A 27,670-nucleotide genomic window follows, 5' to 3' on the forward strand; every position below is an offset into this window, starting at 1 on the left:
AATAATAATAATAATAATAATAATAAGTAAACGTAATAATAATAATAATAATAATAATAATAATAATAATAATAATAATAATAATAATAATAATATGGCAAGCTAGGAAGCATTTGCAAAATTTGGGTAATATTTCTTAACTTCCAAAAACACCCTAGGATCCAAGAAATGGCCGAGAATAACGTGGAATGACAAAGTTTTAATTTCTCTTCTAAAACGTTCAATTTCATTGCATTCTCCAATATAATGATGTAACCTGTGCCCATCAGATAACTCACACAAACGACAGTTTCTTATGTTGGAATTTCTATCATTTGTCACCTCCCACAAATACTTATATCCTAAACGCAATCTGCTATAGCTTGTTTGAGAGAGAGAGAGAGAGAGAGAGAGAGAGAGAGAGAGAGAGAGAGAGAGAGAGAGAGAGAGAGAGAGAGAGAGAGAGAGAGAGAGAGAGAGAGAGAGATATTACTGTTTTAATATGAAGATGAAATAGAATTCAAGAAGAAGAAGAAGCATGATCAACATCAACATCAACAACAAGGCGGCAAACTTCGTGTTATGACTTGTAAGTGACAGATCATCTTATCATTTTATGTGTTTATTTAACTGTCATTAATCCATATACCGTTAAATATGATTATTAATCATATGGCAATATATAATGTGAGTTTCTGCACCTATTATCAATTGTAACTCAACAGTAGATTTGTCTGAACTCTGATTCGAAAGTTGTATGACACGAAAAGAGATTACGATCTTTGAATTGTGTTCCCAAATAAAGTCTATCAACAACAAATACTATATTTATATGTATTTTTTTTGGAGTGAAATATTGTGGCATTGGATTGAGGTGACAGACAAGACTAAGGTCGTGTCCTAATGTAGGACATTGTTAGGTGAGCAGCTCTTGGGACATGTATAGGTCTAGGGGTAAGTATATGATACTTTAATTTCTAGCCAAATACATGAACCATATATTTTTCCTACTCGCTATCTTGTGTTTTATGCATTTATGACCATGATTATTGGGGCAAACCACCCGTTCATGAATTTTTGGACCCCCTTATGTAAAGACAAATATGGGGGAACCCAGTGGGAAACCGGGTGGTAATTTTGTATTGAATTACAGGGTGTGATTTCGCACAGAAAATATATGATTTCCTATAGTAAATAACGTGAATTAACCGAATTTGATGTTCATTTCAATCGGAAACAAACAGATCAACAATTGGTTGATGTTATTAAGGATGAAATGAATGTGAAAACCTGTTAAATCACGTTATCTACTATAGGAAATTATATATTTCCTGTGCGAAAATCACACCATGTAATTCAATACAAATGTACCATATAAATATTAACACTGTTGACATATATATTGAGTTAAAATATTTAAACAACTTGTTCAACGTTGTAACTTCCCTTACGGAAGTACTGAAGCAACGTTACCAATGATTGACAGAACTACCAACGCTGACGAATGGTACACAGTGTTACCAACGACACGATGTCATTACTAGAGGTAGAAATGCTAAATATTTCCATACGTATATTAAATAATTTTTCCATATAACTATTACACAATAAATAAAAAGTACCAAAAGGCCACAGAACCTAACAAACCCACCTAACCTTGCTTAGAAGTACCCCGGCCACAAAACACATATAATAAGTATTGGGGAATGACTTACTTTGATTCACAGTACTACCAACGGTGACGAATGGTACACAGAACTACCAACGACACGATGTCATTACTAGTGGTAGAAATGCTAAATATTTCCATACGTATATTAAATAATTTTTCCATATAACTGTTACACAATATATAAAAAGTACAGAAAGGCCACAGAACCTAACAAACCCACCTAACCTAGCCTAGAAGTACCCCGGTCACAAAACACGTATAATGACTATTGAGGAATGACTTACTTTTATGAAGAAAACGTCGAAACTTGTGGGACACGGAAGGAAGAGACTGACGGGTTAACTTCTATGACTGGGATGTGCATGGATGGGGGTCATCGGGGTCTTGTGGGTCGGGGGGGTCCATTGTCTGTTGTTATAAAGGAGGGTAGAGGCGACTGGCAGTAATGAAAAAGTGGTGGAGTAACGTATGTTCTGGATAGTAGTGGGTAAAAAAGAACCTGGAAAAATATTGCTTGAAATATTCAGTCTTGATTCCAGGTCTCTGAACCCACTCCTTCACTTCTCTCCAGAGACGTTCTATATTTTGAGTATGGATGGTTGGGTCTAGGGGGTCAACGAAATGTTCCGAATGATTAATAGACTTATGTACGTAACCAATTTCCGATAGTGAGTTGTATGCAGACCACTTATCACTGATAATAATACTACCAGGGTTGATATACTTCTGGATGAGGGGAATTAGAGTAGCAGCATCTCGTTTAGTAGAAAGGGGGGGAACTAAAGGGATAATGAAAAATTTCTTGGACACACGTTCAATACCCCCAAAGACCCATATGGCACTTAACGGTCTACCACGGTTGTATTTAGCTTTACAAAAATGAGTTTCGTCTATTTCAATAGTAACTCCGTCACCACCAATCGCCTCTTGATTATCGAAGAAGTATTCGGTAACCTCGGAACAGAAACTTCTCCAATCGACACTAGTTTTCGAAGATATGTCGATACCATCCATAAGGGTCTCATGGTCCGAATGTTTATGCAAAAAGTGGTTGGCACATAATATTATCTTCCATGGGGGTAGACGACTTTTGTCCAAAAAAGTACCTTTATAGGCAGTAACGGTATAACCACAACGACGTTTCTTCTTAGTTTTACGAATGATGGATTCAGAATTGCAATAAAACACGTGAATATCTTCCCTATAAGATAAAACAGAACAGCACTTGGGGCACTTTAAACGCTGAGGAATAATGTTGTGAGATTTAAGAAAATGCTCAACATTACCTGAAGAATAAAAAAAATCACCATGGAATTTAGCCACTGCTTTTAGGTACGGAATACTGCACCCGCTACAAGTTTCTATAACTTCCTCCATCGCAAAATACGAAAAAAGAAACCGCACTTGGAATGTAGAACGTCTCACCAGATCAAAGGTTACAACGGAAAAGGCATTGGAACAAAGGGTATGAAAAGACCGCTCAAAGGGATAAAGGAAGGGGGGGGGGGTAGGGAGATATCTGCATAGGCCTAGGTTGGTGATTGGTTAAGGGAAAAACAAAGAACTCTAGCGGGTAAACATGAATGAACTAAATACGGAAACTAGTTCAGAGAAAGGATTTATGGGACACAGAGGAGTGAAAAGGAAATAACCAAAGAAAATAAATAAAAACAATATAGGAAGGTAAAATGGAATGAACGATAAATAATATTGAATGGGAATATGAAATGAGATGATTATACCGAGAATGAACTGGATAAAAAAACTAGTCCAGAGCAAATATTTATGTGAAACCGGGAAGAGAAAAGGAAATAACCAAACAAATAAACCCAATATAGGAAGGTAAAATGGAATGTATGATAAATAATATTGAATGGGAATATAAAATGAGAAAATAATACGGTAATAAAAAGAGTAATTGGGGGAGGGGAAACTCCTGCGCAGGGGAGTGATATATGCGCAGACCGAAAACTGGTGCGAACGAACGTACGTACAAATGGGTGCTAATGTTAGCATGGAATGCTAACATTTGATCTACATCACGTATGGAATGCTAACATTTGATCTACATCAGGCGTTGGCAGCACTGGTTAATGTATTACTACATGAAATAACCTTTGAAACGGCTCCTCCAAAATATATCCAGTTATACTGTTTTGTATTTTCCTACGGTTATAATACATACAAGAAGGAAATGTATAGAAAAGAAAAGGATTGTTTTACGATTATATATCGATTCCCCAGTATGTTTTCCCCACCCAAAACCCCGAGTTCCCACTGGGGGTCCCCCATTATCGGAGGATATAGATGTATATATATTTCTGAAACTATTCATTTGTGATGGGAACGAGTGTTATTTTCGAAGGGAGCGTAATTTTTACTATAAGAAAAAGTAGTTGGTATCCTAGGTTACATTGCCCTGTAATACACTACAATGAAACCAACCGGGTTTTTTTTGTGTGTGGGGGGAAATGTCATAAACGTGTGATTTGCCGCAATAATAATGGTCAGAAATGCAAACTAAGCCCAAGATAACCAGTGGGAAAAATATATGGTTCATGTAAATGGTTATAAATATGCCAAAACGTGATTATTTAACTTTTGAGATTTGTTAAAGGGTACAGAACCTAACAAACCCACCTAACCTAACCTAGTAGTTCCCAGGTCACAACCCCTAGCCGTGGGGGGCAAGACCCCCGGACCCCCCTTCCCAGGTCACAACCCCTAGCCGTGGGGGCCAAGACCTCCGGACCCCCCTTCCCAGGTCACAACCCCTAGCCGTGGGGGCCAAGACCCCGGACCCCCCTTCCCAGGTCACAACCCTTAGCTGGGGGCCAAGACCCCCGGACCCCCCTTCCCAAGTCAACCCCTAGCCGGGGCAAGCTCCCCGGACCCCCCTTCCCAGGTCAAAACTGCTAGCTGGACACCTTCCCAAGTCACAAACTAAAAGTAAATCACAAATAAATCCTTAGATTATGATTAAGTAATTCACAAATAAATCCTTCCATTATGAAAAAGTAAATCACAACTAATTCCTTACCTTATGATTGACATCGTCGCCTTTTTTGTTTTGTTAGCAATCATTACAAAAGTTTTGCATTAGAAAATGTTCTGGCCTTCCCTGAAAATTAAGTCAGAATGGGACCTTTGAGGCCTTATTTTGCTGTTATTTTTTAATTTCACATGAGTAACAATAGCTTTACATTGAACGGATAGCATTTCCATCATAATCATTTGCCGAAATAAACGTAATTATACTAATTTTGAAATAGATTGATGTACCTCCCTTAAGTTCACCCTTCCAGACATCTTGACGAGATAGTGGTTAACTTAAAACTGAAGGCGAAGGTGGAAAAAAAATGGGTGTTGTAGAACAACATCCGGGAACTTATGAAGAAGTACTTGTAAGCTGTTAACTGGTTTAAAAAAACCACCTGACAAATATGTCATTGTAAATGCACAGAAAGCTCCGCAATCCATGGGAAAAAACACATGCGCAATAAGTCCCCTTCAGTTTCTCAAATGTAAACAATGGACTTCTAGTGAAAAACATACTGTACTTCACATTTAAATCGACTGATATGTAATTTATTATGCCTCAGCCCCCATTAAACATATAGAGAAAAACAACAAACTAGCCAGCACTCGTCCATTTCTTATAGTGAATTTCATTTTCACTAGCAATTAAACTATCATATATTAACCAAAATCCCATTTTCTTCATCGGAAATGCCCTTTACTTCCATCGCCAATAAAGAGTTAACAAGATACACCCTAATATATCCCACGGTAATGGGGACCATCCAACGGGAACCAGGGTTTTTCGGTCTTGGAAAATTTACTAATGAATCGATAAGTAATGATAAAACTAACCTTTTCTTCTCTATACATTATTCTCTGGGACGCATAGGAAATCCACGAAAAATTGCCTACATTTATTTGTTTACATCCTATAGTTTTCCTGTATCCGCCATTATTTGTAATTTGCTTTTAGGACTTCGTTGCAATTACAGTGTTAGTGCATATAAAGGAATTAAGATAGGATATTATTTGTGATTTACTTTTAGGGTTCGTGACCTGGGAAGTGGGGTCCGTGATTTCCTCCTTCCCCAGCTATGTCTCTGACTTGGAAAGTACAAGGTTAGGTTAGGTGGGGTTTGTTAGGTTCCTTGGTACTTTGAACCTATCTCGAAATTTATATTTTCGTGGAGGAAAAACTTCCCTCATGGGACAAACTTTTTCCGACATTTAATAGTATGTTTGCAAGGAATTTTACCTTAATTCAGTTCTAAATAATCAGGTTTTTTCTCATTTTTTTTTCCTGTTTTCCCCCACCCAAAGTCCCTATTTCCCACTTCTGTCTGTTTGGAAGGGAGCCCTGGGGGGGGGGGATGGGAAAACGGCTCATTTTCAGTGAAAGTAAAGGTCAAATTCATTGAAAGCACACTTGTTTACTTTGGGTAAGCTGTTTTTCCTATTAGAAATGTTGTCCCGTATTGTTCTATAATTCTACCGGCTAGGTCCACCAGCCACCATTTGAGGTATTACTGCTAGAGTTATTGGATCCTTTGACTAGGCAAGTAGTACTTCAGTACTTTGGATCCCTTTTTGGTTATGGCTCATTTTTCCTTTGCCTACATATACACCAAATAGTCTGGCCTATTATTTCCTCATTCTACTCATTTCTCATACACGTGACTACATTAAGATAACCAAAGAGACTCCTTAGGTATAGTAAGCAGCTCTTCTTGGAGAAGGACGCTCCAAAATCTAACTATTATTATTTAGACTTGGATAGTGCCATAGCCTTGGTACTATGGTCTTCCCCTGTCTTGGGGTAGAGTTCTCTTGCTTGAGGGTACACTCGGGCACACTATTTTATGTTTCCATTTCCTTTCCTCTCTGAGGTATTTTCCCTGTTGGATCCCTTGGGTTTACATCATCCTGCTTTTCCAACTATGGTTATAGGTTAGCTAGTAGTGATAATAATAATGATAATAATAACAACTGAAAAGCTGTGAAAACCATAGAAAGGAAAGTAGGCCTACTTGTCTAAATGTATGAAAACATTATTTAAATAACTGGATCAGGCTGCAATAACTTTACCCATTCAAAGTGTAAAAAGTCTTTAGTTATGATAAGTTAATAAAACTACGTTCCGAGTCATTCTACAGAAGTAGGAGGTTGGAGAATCTTAAGCCCCCTAATGAATAAGGACACTATGTCTGAATTTGTATTGGGGAAATATGGCAGTGCATGGGTAAAGATTTTCCACCTGGTCACCTATCTTAGGTTAAGTTAATGAAGGCTAGTTTGATTGTGCAGTACTATATTCCAGTGAAATGGTCATATTTTTCTTTTGTATGGTATACACAACTATTTTGCAGTTTGTTTGTACATAGCATATTGTCCTTCAATTGAGATTTGAAATGGATAACGAGCAGTGATTCAACTGGAAAGGGTGTGGGACAGTGACCCACTCCCCCTTTCAGTCGATTCTCACTTCACTTTTGCTTCAACCGCTGTGGCGAACGAATGTACTGCAGCGCTTTACAAACTGGCGATTCTTCTTTTCTTCAGTGTGTTTGTTGGGATTATGGAATGGAAAAGAGTACTTTGTGGTGAAAGTGTTTGTAGACCTGCACTCCCTCTCTTCTTTGTGACTGGGGTATGCCTGTTCGCTATGTGGTCACCAGAGTAGGATTTGGCAATGCCCAAGAAGACACTGGCGAAGGCTACTGTCACCACTGTCTCTTCATGAGGTGAGTCTGCTGCTGCCCCTGTTCTTATGCTCCTAGATTGGTCCTCAGGGAGGACTCTTAAGGGGTTAGGAGAATGTGGATTGATATCGGCATCCTTTTCAGACTTTGTTGGTGCACCAGGTACCCTAATGTTTGACTGTTCTCTTCGTAGGCTGAAGGATCTTCGTTGCCGACCATGCAGGCTGCTGATGACGAGTTTGACCTTAGGAAAGCTTGGTCTTCGTTAGGTCTTTCAGGTAGGCTATACCCTTCATGATTGTTTTGAGGGAGATGGTAGCTAAGGATTCCTCACTTCTGGTACCCCCAGTACAGATTTTGGATGATGTGAATCCAGGTGTAAAGGGCATGGTGGTTCCTCATGGGTTAGGGACCTTGGTGGTTGGTAAGTGAGGTGGGGTTGCCCCCGGTAAAAGTAAAGTCCAATAATAAGTGTTTCCGCTGTCCCTATTGTAACCTTGATTCCTGACCCAGTGCCAGTGCTCTACACCCCTTCCCCCATGTCCGTCACCCTGACACTTGTGATATTAGGTCTGGGGTCTGTTCCTCCTCCTCAGTGTTAGTGACTGTGTCTCTGGCCCCTCTTGTTTAGGTGTCGCATGGACTTGTGAGTGTGCCTTGACCTTCCCCTTTGACAGTGTGCCACACTGCTTGCAGGAACCATGAGCTGGAGCCAAGAAGAGGAAGTGTATATATTATTCCTCCTCCTCCTCCTACTCTTCTGATCTAAGAACAGGGTGAAGAGGTTGCAGAAGTCCAGGAAAGCCAGCCATAGTTGCAAGGACATGGTTCCCCGCAACATCACTCCTCTTTCGAGAGAGGTTGATGGTTCTGTGTGCCTGTGGTTTCCGGCGCCGAACCATATAGAGTGGCTTCGGAGTTGAGGAATTCGTTGGTGTTTGGGTGCCATGTCTCACCTGTTGGAGAGTTGTGTGCAGGCGGCGATGGAGTTGTGGATGACTGCTTCACTGTTCTAATTCAAGGGCTCTGCCCTTTCGAAGAGAGCAGCAGCCAAACATTTGTATTTGGCCAGACCTGCAGTTTGGGATCGAGAAAGGGCCCTGTGGCCGCTCCGAGACCCTGTTTCGCAATGCCTGCAACCTGTTCTCGAAAACAGCCTTTTAAATGACAAATGTTTGTTTTGTGCAGGAACAATTTATCTAGGCCTGATTATCCAATAATTGACCAAATTTTAACCACATTGGTAACCTTGCCACCTCCTATTCTATCCCCCCATTGGTTGAAACTGCCGGTTGAACTAGCTATCCATTCACTCTGACAATCAGTTGTTACCAAGTGCCCAGACTGTTAACAATCCAAGTGCTCTGTTGATAATTATGAATTTCCATTTTCCTTTTAGCACAGAGAGCCTTCATTCTTCAGGAGTTTGTTGGTTGTGTGACACCAGTTGCCTTATTAGTGTTTGTTCCAACATGAATACAAACCCTTTCGCTCTTTACAGTGGATATTGTTTCGGCAAATGCTGAAAACTAGCCTAAAAACTTTTTAGCGAGGAATAACTACCCACCGCTAGTTAGTGGGGGATAGACTAGCCACTCCACTCACAAATTCACTGGTTAAGTGACGTCACTATTTTGCCTCGTAAGAGATCGGATGTACCTGCCTGTCTCTCCCATCACCCTTCATTCCATACGATTATTCAGTAAACTGGCCAATTCTTAGAACCTTTTCTTTTTTGAGTAAAAGTGTGGTGGAGATTCCAACCATGTAGGTCATGTGCGTCATCTTTATATCAACCGTAGACACGGACCCTGACAACTTTAGTCCTATGTGAAGGGGCATTCGTGCTGCCATGAATCTCCATGTAATTTGTGTAGGAAGTGGCCATCCTTTCAGTGGCAGAGATTAGTTAGGTAACGAAAGTAGAACTCTAAGCAGGACTCTTCCCCTTCGGGTTCATCCTTAAAATGGAAGAAGTCCAACTTCCTTCTTAGTAGGTTAGTTCTTGTCGTTTTGATTGTGCTTGAACGGTATTCTCTGAGGACTGTTCGAGTAGGAGTGTTGGCTCTTTGATCTCCGGATAACCTTATGTAGAGTACTCTAACGCTTCTCCTAGCGAAGCGGTGCGGTATCCCCCTCGAACGTATGGAAGTCTCTTGCTGCTGATGCTTTGCGACAGCTGTGGCCTTCCTCAGGGATTTTGAGTTCCCTCTCTAAGTAACGGGCTGTTGAGGAAACGGCAACACTCACACCTGTGAGAAATGAACAAAAACTAAAAGAACAAATTATTCAAAGGCCATTCAAAAAAGGTTGGGCGGTGTAGAGAGACGGATGTCCACTCCCCACCAAGCCAAAAGCAAAAGTAGCGAGACAACAGGTGTGTGTGTGAGCGGGCTAGCCGGTACTACCCCCTACCCCCCACTAACTGGGGTAGTTATACCTTGCTAAAAGCTTTATGGCTAGTCTTTTAGCTTTGCTGAAAGTATATTCCCTAATAAAAAGCGAAAAGGTTTGTATTTAGTAACTGAACAATGTAATATTAACCAAGGGACACTGAGACTCAAAACTTTTCAATTGATAATTTAGTTTTTGAATAACAGTGCTCTGTTCAGAGCTGTAGAACACATGCAAATTAATGGCTATGTATTTTAGCAACTAGAATTGAAGGTCTGTTTAGCCCAATTTCAGATTCTAACATGCTTGTCTTCAGGAAAATTTGGTACAGTATTTAGTTAACCATAATTTTAAAGGTTGCAGATACTATTATAATAAAAGTAAAGTAATAAATTGGGGGCAAACAAAATGGAATATCATGTAAATAAATGAGACTGTATACAGTTTTATCTTTTTTTTTCAGCACCGACTCGAAGTAGACCAAGAATAATTAGATGCACCTCATGATTTCGTTGAAGTGAGAAGAAAGAGTGGAAATATGTAAGTAGTTATTATTTTATGTTTTATCAATTTTTTCCCAAGTGGATAGTTCTTGCTACATTTTTAGATACAAAACTATCAGTGGACATATTCAATACTGAGGTCTGCAGTTCTTTTAGATATATCACAAATAGAAGATAAAATTTCATTTTTCAATATTAAACTTACCCGATAATCATGTAGCTGTCAACTCCGTTGCCCGACAGAATTCTACGGGAGGGATACGCCAGCTATCACAATACTAGAAGGGGGTGTACTCACCAGCGCCACCTGTGGCCAGGTACTACAGTACTTCTTGTTGACACCTCCTCAATTTTTCCTCTGTCGTGCTTCCGGCAAGACGTTCTGGGATACGCTTATGATCTTGGAGTATTTTCACGGCTTTTGGTGAAGTATTTCTCTCAGATTTCGGCTGTCGCTTTACTGGAAAACTTCTATATTAGCTTAGATAGCTATTATTTAGTTCTGATTAATGGTTAACGATCTTTTTGCCTGATTTGGAATCCCCACTTGGCTAACTCTTTGATTCAAGATGTCTGACATTTCACAAGCCTCACCCCATAGACGATGTAGGTCTTGTAATAGGCGTATTCCGAAGGCCTCGGTAGATCCTCACACCGCTTGTTCTGACTGTAGGGAAAGACCCTGTCAGTTGGAAGATCGATGTGAGGAATGCGCCGGACTTTCGGAACTTGATTTTGTCCGATTTCTTAAGTATTCAACCAAGTTAGAGAGAGAGAGAGTTAGGAGGAGTTCTTCTCGCTCTTCACTTTTTTCCTCACCTCATGATCCCCTACCTTTTCCTCCCCCTGTAGTGGCTACCCCCGAACCTACTATTTGCCCTCAACCTGATATGTCTGTTGTTTTGCGTGCCATTCAGGCTTTAGGTGACAAAGTGGAGTCGGTGGTTAGTGATCATAAGTCTCTTATGGCCGAAGTCAAGGAACTTAAGGTCAAGAGTGCAGTGGGTGGTAATAGTGCCAGTGCTGTGACGAGTGCTAGTGTCAGTGCAGTGCCAAGTGCTAGTGTCAGTGTCAGTGTGGTGCGTGAGGGTACTTCTGTGCGTGCCAGTCGTCCTCCCAGTCCGGGACCTCTTGCAAGCTCCCAAGCCCAGGGGAGAAGCAATGTCGAAGGGCAAAAGGGTTCGGCAGGCCTTGATCGGCGCACAGAAGTATCCTCGGTGGTTGCGGGCGTGTCTTCCAGAGACCGTCACTCCCACCCGCAGACGATTGAGCCCGTCTTTTACTCGTCTGCTGAAGAATTGTCAGGGAGGAAACGTTGGACTCAGGTCTCAAGACCTCTCAAACGCAGAGTCCAGACCTCAAGAGCTCTACAACCTGGCTGCAGTCATTGGATCAGCTCTGACTCGCCGCAGTCATCAGTTGAATGCACACCTCCTAAGAGGAGTAAGGTGCTGCCGCAACAGATCTCTTCTGTTAAGGCTTTGCCTCAGCAGACCTTAGTGTCTGCCGACCCCAAGTTGACTCTACTGCAGTCCATGCAGTCACAACTTGCGGTCTTGATGCGTGAGTGTCAGGCTGAGAAGGTTACACCTCCTCCTGCGATCGCTCCGCCTAACCGCAGTCCTGTCTGCCAGGCGTACGATGTTGAGGCTCCTCAGGATACCTTACCACGTACTGAGTTGCCAGTTTCCAGCGGTGTGCAGCTACCTCCGCCTTCCTTAAGGCAACCTCAGCAATGGGAACAGGAAGCTTATACCTTACTTCCTCCGCTTCCACTTGCGGTTCCACCAGTGAGGCAACACTCTCTTGAGGTACAACAACCTCTCCCATCCATGAGGCAGACTCCTCAGCTCTCGCTGCAGCGACCTCAACCCTCCTCAAGGCGAGAGCCTCAACACCTTAGCCTTGCACCTCAGGAACCTCAACTCGCGAGACAATTACTGCGTTCTGCGCAGCCACTACCTCAACGCTCGCAGCTCACACCTCAGGAACCTGCTACTGCGCATCCACCAACCTTACAGCAAGCGCAACTCTTGAGTCAAGACACTCATGCCAGGAGTCAGCCTCCTCCACCCATGCGCCTACCTTCTGCTACTCCTTTTGACCAGCCTTTGCAGCCTGAGCCTCAGGTGTTGCCTCAACAGAGACTTGAGGATGAAACCACAAGCGTTTTTGCTCCCGCTCGTGCAGATTCTGCTGTTCAGCATACCTTACCTCTCACTTCGCTACACTCTGGTGATGAGGTTTCTGATGATGAGGCTGCACACCTGGATCCCTCATCAGACGTGGATGAATCCAAGTCTTCTCCGCCTCCTATTGACTTTCGTAAGGTCTTGGCTCTTTTCAGAGAGGTATACCCAGACCATTTTGTCTCTGCTACCCCCCGCTCTCCGCCATCTGAGTTTTCGCTGGGCATGCAGCCAGCCAAGTCAACTTATACTAAGCTCGTCTTTGCAAGGTCCTCTAAGAGAGCGTTAAGAATTTTAGGGGAGTGGTTGCAGTCTAAGCAGCAACTAGGAAAGACTTCCTTTATGTTTCCTCCGACTAAGCTCACTTCTAAAGCGGGCGTTTGGTATGCCACAGGAGAGGAACCAGGCTTGGGAGTACCTGCCTCTGCCCAGGCTGACTTCTCAAGTTTGGTAGACTCTCCTCGTAGAACAGCAATGAGGCGCTCTAAGGTTTGCTGGACCTTCTCCGATCTAGATCACTTCCTAAAGGGTGTATTTCGAGCCTTTGAGATGTTCAATTTCCTAGACTGGTGCCTGGGGGCCCTTAGCAAGAAGACCTCCCCTGCGGACAAGGACTCAGCCATGCTCTTAATGTCCTGCATGGATAAAGCTATTAGGGATGGATCTGGCGAGCTTGCTTCAATGTTTGTGTCAGGAGTGCTTAAGAAAAGGGAGCAGCTTTGTACCTTCCTTTCCTCCAGCATCACACCTTGTCAAAGGTCTCAACTCCTTTTCGCTCCGCTCTCTAAGTTCCTGTTTCCCGAAGAGCTTGTTAAGGACTTGTCTGCGGCCCTGATACAAAAGGACACCCATGATCTTGTGGCCTCATCAGCTCGTAAGACTAAGGTTGCTACCTCAGTCCCCAGGACTTATCGCACCCCAGTGGCTGATACTCCTGCTACGAGGTTTATTCCGCCCTTTCGTGGTAGAGCCCCCAGCCGAGGAAGCTCCCGTCCAGACTCTTCCAGGAGCAAGTCTAGGAAAGGTTCCAAGGCTTCTAAAGGCAAAAACTGACTCTCCTCCTCTCCAGACAGCAGTAGGAGCCAGACTCAAGATCTTCTGGCAAGCCTGGGAAAAGAGAGGTGCAGACGCCCAGTCTGTCAGTTGGCTGAGGGAGGGTTACAGGATACCATTCTGCCGCAAACCCCCTCTGACCACATCTCCCATCAACCTCTCTCCCAACTACAAGGAAAAGGACAAGAGGCTAGCGTTGCACCAGGAGGTGTCGCTCCTGTTACAGAAGAAGGCAGTGGTTATAGTCCGGGACCATCAATCCCCGGGCTTCTACAACCGTCTCTTTCTGGTGGCCAAGAAGACAGGAGGTTGGAGACCGGTGCTGGACGTCAGCGCGCTCAATGCTTATGTCACCAAGCAGACGTTCACGATGGAGACGACGAAGTCGGTCCTAGCAGCGGTCAGGCAGGAGGACTGGATGGTCTCGTTGGACCTGAAAGATGCTTACTTTCACGTTCCTATTCATCCAGACTCCCAACCTTTCCTGAGATTCGTTTTTGGAAAGGTTGTGTACCAATTCCAAGCCCTGTGTTTTGGCCTAAGCACAGCTCCTATGGTGTTTACGCATCTGATGAGGAATATAGCAAAATTCCTCCACTTATCGGACATCAGAGCCTCCCTTTATTTAGACGACTGGCTGTTGAGAGCCTCCACGAGTCGTCGCTGTCTGGAGAGTCTCAACTGGACTTTGGACTTGATCAAAGAACTGGGTCTGTTAGTCAATCTAGAAAAGTCCCAGCTCATTCCCTCCCAATCCATTGTGTACCTGGGAATGGAGATTCGGAGTCAGGATTTTCGGGCTTTTCCATCGGCCCCAAGGATAAGCCAAGCCCTAGATTGCATCCTGAGCATGCTGAAGAGGAGCAGTTGCTCGGTGAGACAGTGGATGAGTCTCACAGGGACCCTTTCATCGTTGGCCCTGTTCGTCGAGCTAGGGAGACTCCACCTCCGCCCTCTTCAATTCCATCTAGCAGCTCATTGGGACAAGGGTTTGACTCTCGAAGCAGTCTCTATCCCAGTCACCAAAGAGATGAAGACCACTCTCTTGTGGTGGAAGACCAATCTCCTTCTCAGGGAGGGCCTATCGTTGGCGATTCAGACCCCCAATCTTCATCTCTTCTCGGATGCATCGGACTCGGGCTGGGGCGCGACCTTGAACGGACAGGAGTGCTCGGGAACGTGGAACGAGGAACAGGAAACGCTCCACATCAACTGCAAGGAGCTACTAGCAGTTCATTTAGCCCTATTGAACTTCAAGTCCCTCCTGCTAGGCAAGGTGGTGGAGGTGAACTCCGACAACACCACAGCCTTGGCTTACATCTCCAAGCAAGGAGGGACCCATTCGAGGAGCCTATACGAGATAGCAAGGGACCTCCTCATTTGGTCAAGAAGTCTAAACCTCACCCTAGTTACGAGGTTCATTCAGGGCAACATGAACGTCTCAGCAGATCGCCTAAGCAGAAGGGATCAGGTCATCCCCACGGAATGGACCCTCCACAAGAGCATGTGCAACAGACTTTGGACCTTGTGGGGTCAGCCGACAATAGATCTGTTTGCCACCTCCATGACCAAGAGACTTCCTTTGTACTGTTCCCCAGTTCCAGACCAAGCAGCAGTTCATGTGGATGCTTTTCTGCTGAACTGGTCCCATCTCGACCTTTACGCATTCCCACCGTTCAAGATCATAAACAAAGTCCTTCAGAAATTCATCTCGCACGAAGGGACACGGCTGACGCTGGTTGCTCCCCTTTGGCCTGCAAGAGAATGGTTCACAGAGGTACTACAATGGCTGGTCGACGTCCCCAGGACTCTCCCTCTAAGAGTGGACCTTCTACGTCAACCTCACGTAGACAGGTTGCACCCAAACCTCCACGCTCTTCGGCTGACTGCCTTCAGACTGTCGAAAGATTCGCTAGAGCTAGAGGCTTTTCGAAGGAGGCAGCCAGTGCGATTGCCAGAGCAAGGAGGGTATCCACTCGTAGAGTCTACCAATCCAAGTGGGAAGTCTTCCGGAGCTGGTGTAGAGCCAATGCAGTTTCCTCTACCAATACCTCTGTGACTCAAATAGCTGACTTCCTATTACATCTTAGGAATGAGAGATCCCTTTCAGCTCCTACGATTAAAGGGTACAGGAGTATGTTGGCTTCAGTTCTCCGCCACAGAGGTTTGGACCTTTCTTCCAACAAGGACCTTCAAGACATCCTTAAGTCTTTTGAGACTTCTAAAGAACGTCGTCTACCCACTCCAGGCTGGAATCTAGACGTAGTCTTAAGGTTCCTTATGTCACCTAGGTTCGAACCTCTCCAGTCAGCTTCCTTCAAGGACCTTACCCTCAAGACTCTTTTTCTCGTCTGCCTTGCAACAGCTAAAAGAGTCAGTGAGGTTCATGCCTTCAGCAAGAACATTGGGTTCACATCCGAATCTGCAACATGTTCTTTACAGCTCGGATTCTTAGCTAAGAATGAACTTCCTTCACGTCCTTGGCCTAGATCGTTTGAAATTCCTAGCCTCTCCAACATGGTAGGTAACGAGCTAGAAAGAGTTCTTTGCCCTGTCAGAGCTCTGAAATATTATCTTAATAGGTCAAAACCTATTCGAGGACAGTCAGAAGCCTTATGGTGTGCAATCAGGAAACCTTCGAGGCCCATGTCCAAAAACGGGGTTTCGTATTATATAAGGCTTCTGATTAGAGAAGCCCATTCTCACTTGAAGGAGGAAGACCTTGCTTTGCTGAAGGTAAGGACCCACGAAGTGAGAGCCGTAGCTACTTCGATGGCCTTTAATAAAAACCGTTCTCTGCAGAGCATAATGGATGCAACCTATTGGAGGAGCAAGTCAGTGTTTGCATCATTTTATCTTAAAGATGTCCAGTCTCTTTACGAGAACTGCTACACCCTGGGACCATTCGTAGCAGCGAGTGCAGTAGTAGGTGAGGGCTCAGCCACTACATTCCCTTAATCCCATAACCCTTTTTTAACCTTTCTCTTGAATGCTTTTATTGTTGTTTTTATGGTTGTTACGGTAGGCTAAGAAGCCTTCCGCATCCTTTTGATTTGGCGGGTGGTCAATTCATTCTTGAGAAGCGCCTGGGTTAGAGGTTGTGTAGAGGTCCTTTAGTAGGGGTTGCAGCCCTATATACTTTAGCACCTTAGAGTTGATTCAGCCTCCTAAGAGGAACGCTGCGCTCAGTAAGGAAGACGAACTTAAAAAAGGCAGAGTAACGGTTCAAGTCGACTTCCTTACCAGGTACTTATTATTTCATTGTTATTTTGAGATAACTGATTATATGAAATACGGGATACTTAGCTATCCTTTAATCTTGTACACTGGTTTTCACCCACCCCCCTGGGTGTGAATCAGCTACATGATTATCGGGTAAGTTTAATATTGAAAAATGTTATTTTTATTAGTAAAATAAATTTTTGAATATACTTACCCGATAATCATGATTTAATTGACCCTCCCTTCCTCCCCATAGAGAACCAGTGGACCGAGGAAAAATTGAGGAGGTGTCAACAAGAAGTACTGTAGTACCTGGCCACAGGTGGCGCTGGTGAGTACACCCCCTTCTAGTATTGTGATAGCTGGCGTATCCCTCCCGTAGAATTCTGTCGGGCAACGGAGTTGACAGCTACATGATTATCGGGTAAGTATATTCAAAAATTTATTTTACTAATAAAAATAACATGTTAAGTAGGTATGCCCGTAGTGGTGAAGAACACTGGGGTGTCTTTGCTCATATATTTAAGATTTGCCTGATTCTCAGTTGTACAATCAACATCTGCTGATGGTTCTTGCTGCAGCAACTTACTTCTGATTTAATTTAATCTGTAATCCATTTCCAAAGTATGATACACACTGAATGATATAAAATATAAATATATATTAGTTCATTAACCATGGTCATCTTAATGAATGTTAGAAGTGGCTATGATTCTATTAATTTAATGAACTGGTGAATGTAAGTAGTATATTAATATTGTCTAATAATCCTTAATGCATGTCATCTGCCTTGTTTGTTTATGTTGCGACTCGTTTAATACCCTTCCTGCAAACCCACTGGTAGTGCCCAGTCTCACCACCAGGCAGCATCACTTCTGATCTTACTGCTGGTGTGAGCAGATTTCCTATTGCCTTTCCCGACCTTTTCATTTTGATTCAGCTTGGAAGGGTGCTTCTTAATTAGAGTCATTATTCAGAATTATTCAACACTTAGTGGAGAGTCACAGTTGGGTACTAGATCCAGCGTGGACCAGATCAAGAGTCCTTCAACTTCAGACCAGTCTTTCCATTTTCCTTCATCAGCAAGGCTATGCTAAGTTGCAAATTTATATTTTAAATATTTAACTTAGCCGGTGAATATATAATAGCTGCAACTCTGCGGCTCGACAGAAAACACACTCAAAAAACTCGCGAGCGATCGCTATGAAGGTTGCGGGTGTGCCCACCAGCGCCAACTGTCGGCCAGATACCACTCTTGTATGTAAACAAAACCTTCAATTCTTCTCTGTCGACGTTGACGACAAGACGTATCAATACTCGCTGTAGAACCTGGAGTTTTCTCAACATATTTGGTGAAGTACTTCATTTTGGTTTGAGCTTTCGCAGGTGTTTTATCTTCATCTTAAATCTTGAACTCGTTTTTGGATAGATTTAATTTTTGATGACAAGAAAGAGAGTATGGACTTTCTTTGACTTTTAAATGGCCGACCCTTCCCTTAGACGGAAGTGTGATTTAGGCTTTTAGCAATTATCTTATCACGTTATAAATTAGTTATAGATTTTCCTCTATATATTTTATATCTCAACCGCCTTTATTAGGCCTCTTCGATTAGCTTTCCATTTATAATAAACATCAAAATAAATTTTTAATGATTTGTTTATATGCGACCTTTCCTAAGAGTAGGCGGTCCTAACTTGGAAACCGAAGTTAAACAACGTTGAGCCCTTTTCAATCGTAAATAACTTTTACAGAGCTAATGATTTAAAACTTATTAAATGAAATATTTTTAGTAAATATTTTATGATAGTTTTTTTCTTTGAATAGTCTTCGTTCTGTTTCAAAGATGAACTAACATTTAGTTTATTTATACTACGCAGTTTGCGCTCTATCGTTACGATAGAGAGAGAGAGTATCACGGTTTCACTTTGCAGAAAGAGTAAATCGATTCTGACGTTTTGTTCTTTTTTCTTTCAAAGCTTAAATGTTTTAAAGACTATTTTAAAGGAACTTTTAATTGAAAAACCTTTCAGTTTTTTCCTTTGGTCAAATAACCTGTTTATTGACGAAAGGTAAGTGGGCTCTTCTCTTCGGTGCGAAATCAAGAGAGAGAGAGAGAGAGATAGAGACGGAGAGAGAGAGAGGAGAGAGAACGTTCCGATCTTTATCTCGTCCCAAGCGAGTAACGTTGTTCTCGAGTTACTCTCGTCCCTAGTCTCTGTACGGGGAGAAAGGATAAAACGTTTTTAGTTTTTATTCTCGTCCCAAGGCACTTACGGTGAGAGATTGAAAACGTAGTTTTGAATGAACTAGTGTTTAGTCTCTTCCCCAGCCACTGATTTTTTTTTTTTTTTTTTTTTTTTTATATCTTAAAATATGTTTACTGTTTTTTGCTGGTATTAATGTTCTATACATTATACGACTGATTTCGCAATTATAACCTTTTGATAGAGGGTAGAATTGCGTGCTTCAGGTAGAAATCAGTTTTATTCATACCTAATGTGAATTGTTAAAAATCGATTTCAGTGAATTAAGTGCAAAACAGAAAATCTTAGTGGTAAAGTGATATTGTGCAAAGTGTTATCAGTGTTGAGACCGAGGGTTCGTCTGTTCGTGCCTGTCGTTCGCCTAGTCCGGGACTTCTTGCAAGCTCCCAAGCCCAGGGGAGAAGTAATGTCGTACGACTTATGGGTTCGAGAGGCCTTGATCAGCGAACAGACGTTCCCTCTATGGTATCAGGTGTATCTTACCAAGATCACCCCTACCATAAGGCGAGAGAGACGTTTTTCTCCTCGTCATCCGTAGGCTTTTCACATAAGAAACCGTGGAACAAGGTTTCGAGGCCCTTTAAGCGAAAGTCAGTCCTTTCAGGACAGGTCCAGCGTCCTGGTTTTAACCATTAGGACAGCTCTGACCCTATGCAGTCATCGGTAGACTGCTCGCCGCCTAAACAAAAGCGTAACACAGACTCCGAGAGTCTTTTTGTAGGCAAGGTTTTGCAGTCACAGACGTTACCCTCGTCTCTTACCGCAACCATTCCCGTTGATCCTGAATGGGTTGTACGGCAAGACATGCAGAATAAGCTTGCCTCCCTTATGGAAGACTATTCTGCCGATAAGTCCGTTGAGCCTAGCCGTTTATCTCAAAGAGATCCTGGCCTTCAGCCACCCTAACGTTCCTTTGTGCGTCCTGTTGACGTTGGCGTAGCCAAGTCACGTCAGTCAGGTTGTTTAGAACCACACTCGATGCGGTCTCGTGTGGATTTTCAGCCACATTTGGACGTTAGGCCACTTGCTGATGCTCCTGTTGACGTTCAGGACGTTCGCCAACAATCGGAGTTGACTTGTTTTGACGCTGAGCGTCAACCTCCGCATTCTAGAGTTGTTTTGACTGCTCAGACTAGGCAGTCAAAGCAGTTCTCGAGTGGACGCTGTGCGTCCTTACGCACCTGTTGTTGTTGACAGTTCACAGACTGTCAAGCAGTTACATGACGTTGCGTCCTGGTCCGCTACTAATGCACCAGTGTGTGTGCTCAGACTAGGCGGTCAAAGCAGTCTCGATTGGACGCTGTGCGTCCTCACGCACCTGTTGTTGTTGACAGTTCACAGACTGTCAAGCAGTTACATGACGTTGCGTCCTGGTCCGCTACTAATGCACCAGTGTGTGTGGACTCTGCTTGTTAAGCATTGCCACCACGGTAGGTCTCTCCCTTGCTTGAGACTCGGCTATTGTCGGACAAGGTTCCTTCAGATGAGGAAGTTGCTGTTCCCCCTCCTACTGATATTCCCTTGAGGACTCTGTCAGAGGGAGAGGAGCCTAAAGCTGCTTAGCCCCCTATGGACTTTAAATAAATCATGCTGATTTTTAAGGACCTTTGTCCGGATCTTTTTGTAACTGCTGCTCCTCGTTCGCCTAAACGTCAGAGCTTACACTAGGCCTAGCTACTTCAAAGCCGTTGTTTTATAAGCTAGTGCTCTCTCGCTCTTCTAAGAGAGCTTTACGTTTGCTAGGCGACTGGTTTATCACCAGGAGGAGTTTGGGGGAGACAGCCTTTGCTTTTCCTACTTTTAAGCTGGCTTATAGAGCGAAAGTCTGATATGACACGAGAGAAGTTCTCGGCTTGGGAGTTCCTGCCTCTGCCCAGATAGACTTCTCAAACCTCATAGGCTCTCCCCAGCGCTCAATGTGTTCATTGTCAAGACAAACTTCACGATGAAGTCTACCAGGCTGTCTTGACAGCATTTATGGAAGGCGACTGGATGGTCTCTCTCGACCTTCAGGAGGCATACTTCCACATTCCTATACACCCGGATTCCCAACCGTTTCTGAGGTTTGTTTACAGGAATGTGGGGTACCAGTTTCGAGCCCTGTGCTTTGGCCTTAGTCCTGCGCCTCTCGTGTTTACGAGGCTCATGAGGAATGTGGCAAAATCCCTCCATCTATCGGGGATCCGAGCCTCCCTGTACTTGGACGACTGGCTTCTCAGAGCATCGTCCAGTCTTCGCTGTCTGCAGGATCTACATTGGACGCTGAGTCTGGCCAGGGAGTTGGGACTTTTGGTCAACCTAAAAGTCCCAACTGATCCCATCCCAGATTATTCTATATTTGGGGATGGAGATTCGCAGTCAAGCCCTGCTCGAAGTCCAACTAATGCTGAAAAGAAAACGTTTATTCAGTCAGGAGTTGGAACAGTCTCGTAGGGACTCTCTCATCCCTGGAGCAGTTTGTCTCACTAGGGAGACTACCCCTTCTGCCTCTTCGGTTCCATCTAGCCTATCACTGGAACTAGGACAAGACATTAGAGACGGTATCATTCCCAGTCTCCGAACCAGTAAAGGCATGCCTGAAATGGTGGGACAGCAATATCAGTCTGAGAGAGGGACTATCCCTAGCAGTCAAGAACCCAAACCACGTGTTGTCCTCAGACGCGTCGAGTTTGGGTTGGGGTGCGACCCTGGACGGTCGGGAATGCTCGGGTCTGTGGACTTCAGTCAGAAGAGCATGCACATCAACGGCAAGGAGCTATTAGCAGTCCACTTGGCCTTGATGATATTAGAAAGCTTCTTCGAAACTAAGTGGTAGAGGTCAACTCAGACAACACCACAACTTTGGCGTACATCTCCAAGCAAGGAGGCACACACTCCTTCACGCTGCTCGAGATCGCAAGGGACCTTCTCTTATGGTCAAGAATTCGAGGCATCTCCCTGTTGACGAGATTCATCCAGGGGGACTTGAACGTCTTGGCAGACTGTCTCAGTCGGAGTCGGAGGGGTCAGGTGATACCCACGGAATGGACCCTCCACAAGGACGTGGGCAAGAGTCTTTGGGCTACTTGGGGTCAACCCACCATAGACCTCTTTGCCTCCTCGTTGACCAAAAGGTTACCAATCTTTTGCTCTCCAGTCCTAGATACAGAAGCAATCTACATAGACGCGTTTCTACTGGATTGGTCTTTTATGGACTTATATGCATTCCCACCATTCAAGATAGTCAACAAGGTACTGCAGAAGTTCGCCTCTCACGAAGGGACAAGGTTGACGTTGGTTGCTACCCTCTGGCCCGCGAGAGAGTGGTTCACCGAGGTACTTCAATGGCTGGTAGACTTTCCAAGAAGTCTTCCTCTAAGGGTAGATCTGTTACGTCAGCCCCACGTAAAGAATGTCCATCAAAGCCTCCCCGCTCTTCGTCTGACTTCCTTCAGACTATCGAAAGACTCTCAAGAGCTAGAGGCTTTTCGAAGGAGGCAGTCAGTGCGATTGCAAGAGCTAGGAAAGCTTCTACCATTAGAGTATACCAGTCGAAGTGGGAAGTCTTTCGAGACTGGTGCAAGTCAGCATCTGTGTCCTCGTCCAGTACCTCTGTAGCCCAAATCGCAGATTTTCTTTTACATCTGAGAAAGGTTTGCTCCCTTTCAGCTCCCACGATTAAGGGCTACAGGAGCATGTTGGCTTCGGTCTTTCGACATAGAGGCTTAGATCTTTCCAACAATAAAGATCTCCAAGATCTCCTTAAGTCTTTCGGGATCTCTAAGGAACGTCGGTTGGCAACTCCTGGATGGAACTTAGACGTGGTCCTAAGGTTCCTCATGTCAGACAGGTTTGAGCCATTACATTCAGCCTCCCTGAAGGATCTCACCCTCAAGACACTTTTCCTAGTGTGCTTGGCTTCGGCTAAAAGGGTCAGTGAACTTCATGCCTTCAGTAAGTACATCGGCTTTTCTACAGAAAAAAGCCACTTGTTCACTTAAACTTGGTTTCCTGGCCAAGAATGAACTGTATTCTCGTCCTTGGCTTAAATCTTTTGATATTCCTTGCTTATCAGAGATCGTAGGCAACGAACTGGAAAGAGTATTATGTCCTGTTAGAGCTCTTAAGTTCGATTTAGCCCGTACTAAGTCATTACGAGGTAAATCTGAGGCATTATGGTGCTCAGTTAAGAAACCTTCATTGCCTATGTCAAAGAATGCTTTGTCATATTTTATCAGATTTTTTTAATACGAGAAGCTCATTCTCCCTTGAATGAGTAAGACCGATGTTTGCTTAAGGTTAAGACGCACGAAGTTAGAGATATAGCAACCTCCGTGGCCTTCAAGCAAAATAAATCTCTGCAAAGTATTATGGACGCGACTTTTGGAGAAGCAAGTCAATGTTCGCGTCATTTTACTTAATAGATGTCCAGACTCTTTACGAGTACTGCTACACACTGGGTCCATTCGTAGCAGCGAGTGCAGTAGTGGGTGAGGGTTCTACCACTACACTTCCCTAATTCCAATATCCTTTTAATCTGTCTATTGAAATGTTTTTAATATTGTTTTATGGGTTGTTCGGAAGGCTAAGAAGCCTTTCGCATCCTGGTTGATTTGGCGGGTGGTCAAAGTCATTTCTTGAGAGCGCCCAGATTAGGGGTTTGATGAGATCCTGTTGTATGGGTTGCAGCCCTTGATACTTCAGCTCCTGGGAGTCTTTCAGCATCCTAAGAGGATCGCTGGGCTCCGTGAGGAAGACAGACTTACAAGGCAGAGTAATCGTCTAAGTCAACTTCCTTACCAGGTACCTATATATTTTGATTTTGTTATATTGATAACTGTCAAAATGAAAAAACTCTTAGCTTATACGCTGTAAACATAATTAACTCTGGTCTCTACCCACCTCCTTGGGTGTGAATCAGCTATTATATATTCACCGGCTAAGTTAAATATTTAAAAATGATATTTTAATTATAAAATAAATTTTTGAATATACTTACCCGGTGAATATATAAATTAAATGACCCTCCCTTCCTCCCCAATAGAGACGCAGCGGGACGAGGAGAATTGAAGGTTTTGTTTACATACAAGAGTGGTATCTGGCCGACAGTTGGCGCTGGTGGGCACACCCGCAACCTTCATAGCGATCGCTCGCGAGTTTTTTGAGTGTGTTTTCTGTCGAGCCGCAGAGTTGCAGCTATTATATATTCACCGGGTAAGTATATTCAAAAATTTATTTTATAATTAAAATATCATTTTGATAACCATTCGCTCTGTTAACTGTAAGGGAGTGGACTGTAACCTGCCTGACATGTGACGAACGTACGGATTGGTCTCTTAGTGAGAGACAAGTGTATGTTGTCCATATGGTTGCCTTATCTAAAAAAACTTTCCAAGCAAAAGTTCATGGAGGCAGAGTGGTTCAATGGAACCACTATTCATGGGATCTGTATCAGTAATCTTTCTATATGTAGCTTTGAGGATGAGGTAGTCAGGAATTGAGTATGACCGTATGTCTAATTTCTGAGGTGGTCAGAATGTCAGGTGAGCAATGTGTTCATTCTCTTTCCCCAATGGAACATGGTGTAACAGGGGTGGTGGCTCTTGAAGAGTGGGTTTGCATAACTGAAGACCTTTGTAGGTCTGAGTTAGGGTCTGTCAGCTCTAAAATTGATACCTTAGCATCATATCTTTCTTGAGTGTGTAACCTCTTAATTAGGCACTCTAGCTTCTCTTTTCAGCTCCCTAGGTCATGAATCTCCCCATTTCACCCCTTGCTGAAGGGAGGACTCATGCTAAACTGGATGTAATGTATTCCAGGTATGAGTCTGCCCTGAAGCAGTGCAAGTCTAGAGTAAAGTCCTACTCCTATATTTGCTTAGTGTTAGAGGAAAGGGGTCGTGACGACAGATGTCGATCCAACCAGGCTGGGGAAGTGGCACCTAGTGTTGCAGTAATTGCTCCTTCCAGTCTTCCTTTTGTGGAGAATGCCCTTGAAAGCAAACATTGGATCTTGACAACTAGCAGACGACATGCATAGGTGACTATTAGTCAGTGTTACTACTATTCTACGTCTACAGTGAACCCTCGTTTATCGCGGTAGATAGGTTCCAGACGCGGGCGCGATAGGTGAAAATCCGCGAAGTATTGACACCATATTTACCTATTTATTTAACATGTATATTCGGACTTTTAAAACCTTCCCTTGTACGTAGTACTGTTAACAAACTACCCTTTAATGTACAGAACACTTAATGCATGTACTACAGTACCCTAAACTAAAACAGGCACAAATATTAAAGGCGATTTTATATCATGCGTTTCCTAAACACCTAAAAAGCACGATAAAAAATGGCAACCAATGTTTTGTTTACGTTTATCTCTGATCATAATGAAGAAACAAACTCATTTAGTGTACTGTACACATATACAGTATGTATAAGTTAGTTTTTGCATCGATTATATTGATGTATACAGTATGTTGATTTTGTTATTACCAATGTTTTACTTAATTTTCCTTAGGACTTCCAAATGAAATGTTTTTCTTTATGACGCCGCCTGAAACGACGGCGTCATAAAGTACGCTCAGTAAACAACCACGCTCAGAACAAAGAAGGCATTTAACGCGCATGATGAAAGTGATAAATAATGATATTTACAGTAAAAGCATTTACAAAATATGTTATTACAAATATTATTTACCGTATCTATATAAAATCATACAGTACATACTGTACGTAGCAAAGCAGGAAAACAATTTACGAGAGAGAGAGAGAGAGAGAGAGAGAGAGAGAGAGAGAGAGAGAGAGAGAGAGAGAGAGAGAGAGAGAAAGATTGTTTTACGTACGTAAATGTAAATTTTAAACAAAAAAAATATGATAGGCTTTTAAAACCTTCCCTTTAACTTAATGCATACAGTACTAAACTATAAAACAGGCACAAATATTAAAATGTTTAAGTAAAAAATAAAGATTGTTACTGTACTCACCACGAAAGAAGTTCAAGAAAAACTTGAATGATGATGGCGATGAATTTGCTGCACAGTAGAAATGATGATGATGAAGCTGATGATGTCTTCTACTGTGCAGCCAATAATAGTATTTTACGTCTCTTCAGACGGAGGTGTCTTTTCCTGGGACACCTCTTCAACTTCTTCCTGAGACACTTCTTCAATTTCTTCTGAGGGCATTGTGATCGGAAGTTGCTGCCGCTGCTTCTTCTTTCGCAAGAGCATCCTGTAGGGAGCCATGTGTTCATCGATCTTGGTGCAGAATTGTACAGAACGAACCATATCCTCGTCCCACTCTTGCGACATTTCTTTCACCTCATTCGCAAGCTTGCAGAGCTTGGCAAGCCGTTCTAATGTTAAGACGGTTTCTTCGACATTTTCTTGGATCTCTTCCTGTGTTTCACTGTCTTCACTGCCCGATTTCGTCAGGTCTTCGAGGTCTGCGGCCGCGTAACTTCTACTGTCTTTTAACATAGTATCGAGAAGCGTCACCTTCTCAGCAATCGTCATCATCTTTCGGTGCTGTTTAGGCTCACTACCAGCCTTAGTAGAAGCAGAAGGCTTGGGAGGCATTGTACAGTAGGGTTTAACAGAAAGTTCAACAAAAAGTTCAACTTAAAACAGTCACGCACAGCACAGATTAAAGTTCACAATTAACAACGTCAACACAGCGATACAGCGGGAGACAAAGTGACCTTGGAAAGAGATGCTGCGGGTTGGAGAAGCGGTCAAAACACCAATCAGAGGCTAGATTACAAAACTTGAGTTCTGATTCGTCATCTATCAGCGCTTGAACCAATCACAACCCGTCTTACAGTACTATGATGCGTTGGTTACCTACTCATAGAAGATGCCCCGCGCATACTGAACGTACGTAGATTAAGTACAATACCGTAGTAATAATAAATAATGATAATAATACTGTACAGTAATAATAATAATAATAATGATAATAATAATAACAATAATAATTTTATTAACAACAACAACAATAATAATAATAATAACAATAATAATAATACAGCTTTACGTACGCTATTTTACGCCTCTCTCTCTCTCTCTCTCTCTCTCTCTCTCTCTCTCTCTCTCTCTCTCTCTCTCTCTCTCTCTCTCTCTCTCTCTCTCTCTCTCTCTCTCTCTCTCTCTCTCTCTCTCGTACGCTTATTCGAAATGTGATTTTTGCAACAAAGAATATTATTGGATGCAGTACTACGTACGTATACATACAAAAGATTCATGGAAAAGAAGCATATCCATTACAGTACACACCATTCTAATATGGTATGACTGCATCTGATTTGCGTTTCATGTTCGATTTAATTTTACTACGTACTGTATACAGTACTGAATTATCGTATGATCACATTCTCTTTTCGTGTTTTATTTCTTTCTGTGCTTAATTATATGTCATATGTAATGCAATGAACAATCAGTAAGAGCAGATATTACTAATTACAGTATTAATGGAATTACAGGTAACGAAATATCGTATTTGGGGTCTTCAGATATTGCGGTATTTTCGAAATTTCCGGAAAATCCGCGATATGTATATATATATGGGTTATGGAAAAACCCCGCGAAGTGGTGAATCCGCGATTGTCGAACCGCGAAGTAGCGAGGGTTCACTGTACCGGTTCATTAAGTTTATGAAATCATAACAGTTCTATCATTGATTAACATAAACAT

At 43.0% G+C, this 27,670-nt stretch overlaps 1 protein-coding gene across 1 annotated transcript in view; it reads left to right on the top strand.

Annotated features, from left to right (window-relative positions):
- Positions 1-490: 490 nt before the first annotated feature.
- The window catches only part of mei-41 (meiotic 41), a 316,521-nt gene continuing 289,341 nt past the window's right edge, over positions 491-27,670 (top strand). Inside the window, exons 1-2 of the mRNA XM_068345943.1 lie at positions 491-568; positions 10,229-10,305. Coding sequence (XP_068202044.1) covers positions 10,304-10,305 — 2 coding nt within the window. The 5' untranslated portion in view covers positions 491-568; positions 10,229-10,303. The remainder of the gene's footprint in view (positions 569-10,228; positions 10,306-27,670) is intronic.

The sequence above is a fragment of the Palaemon carinicauda genome, chromosome 22, assembly GCF_036898095.1.
Source record: "Palaemon carinicauda isolate YSFRI2023 chromosome 22, ASM3689809v2, whole genome shotgun sequence".
NCBI lineage: Eukaryota > Metazoa > Arthropoda > Malacostraca > Decapoda > Palaemonidae > Palaemon > Palaemon carinicauda.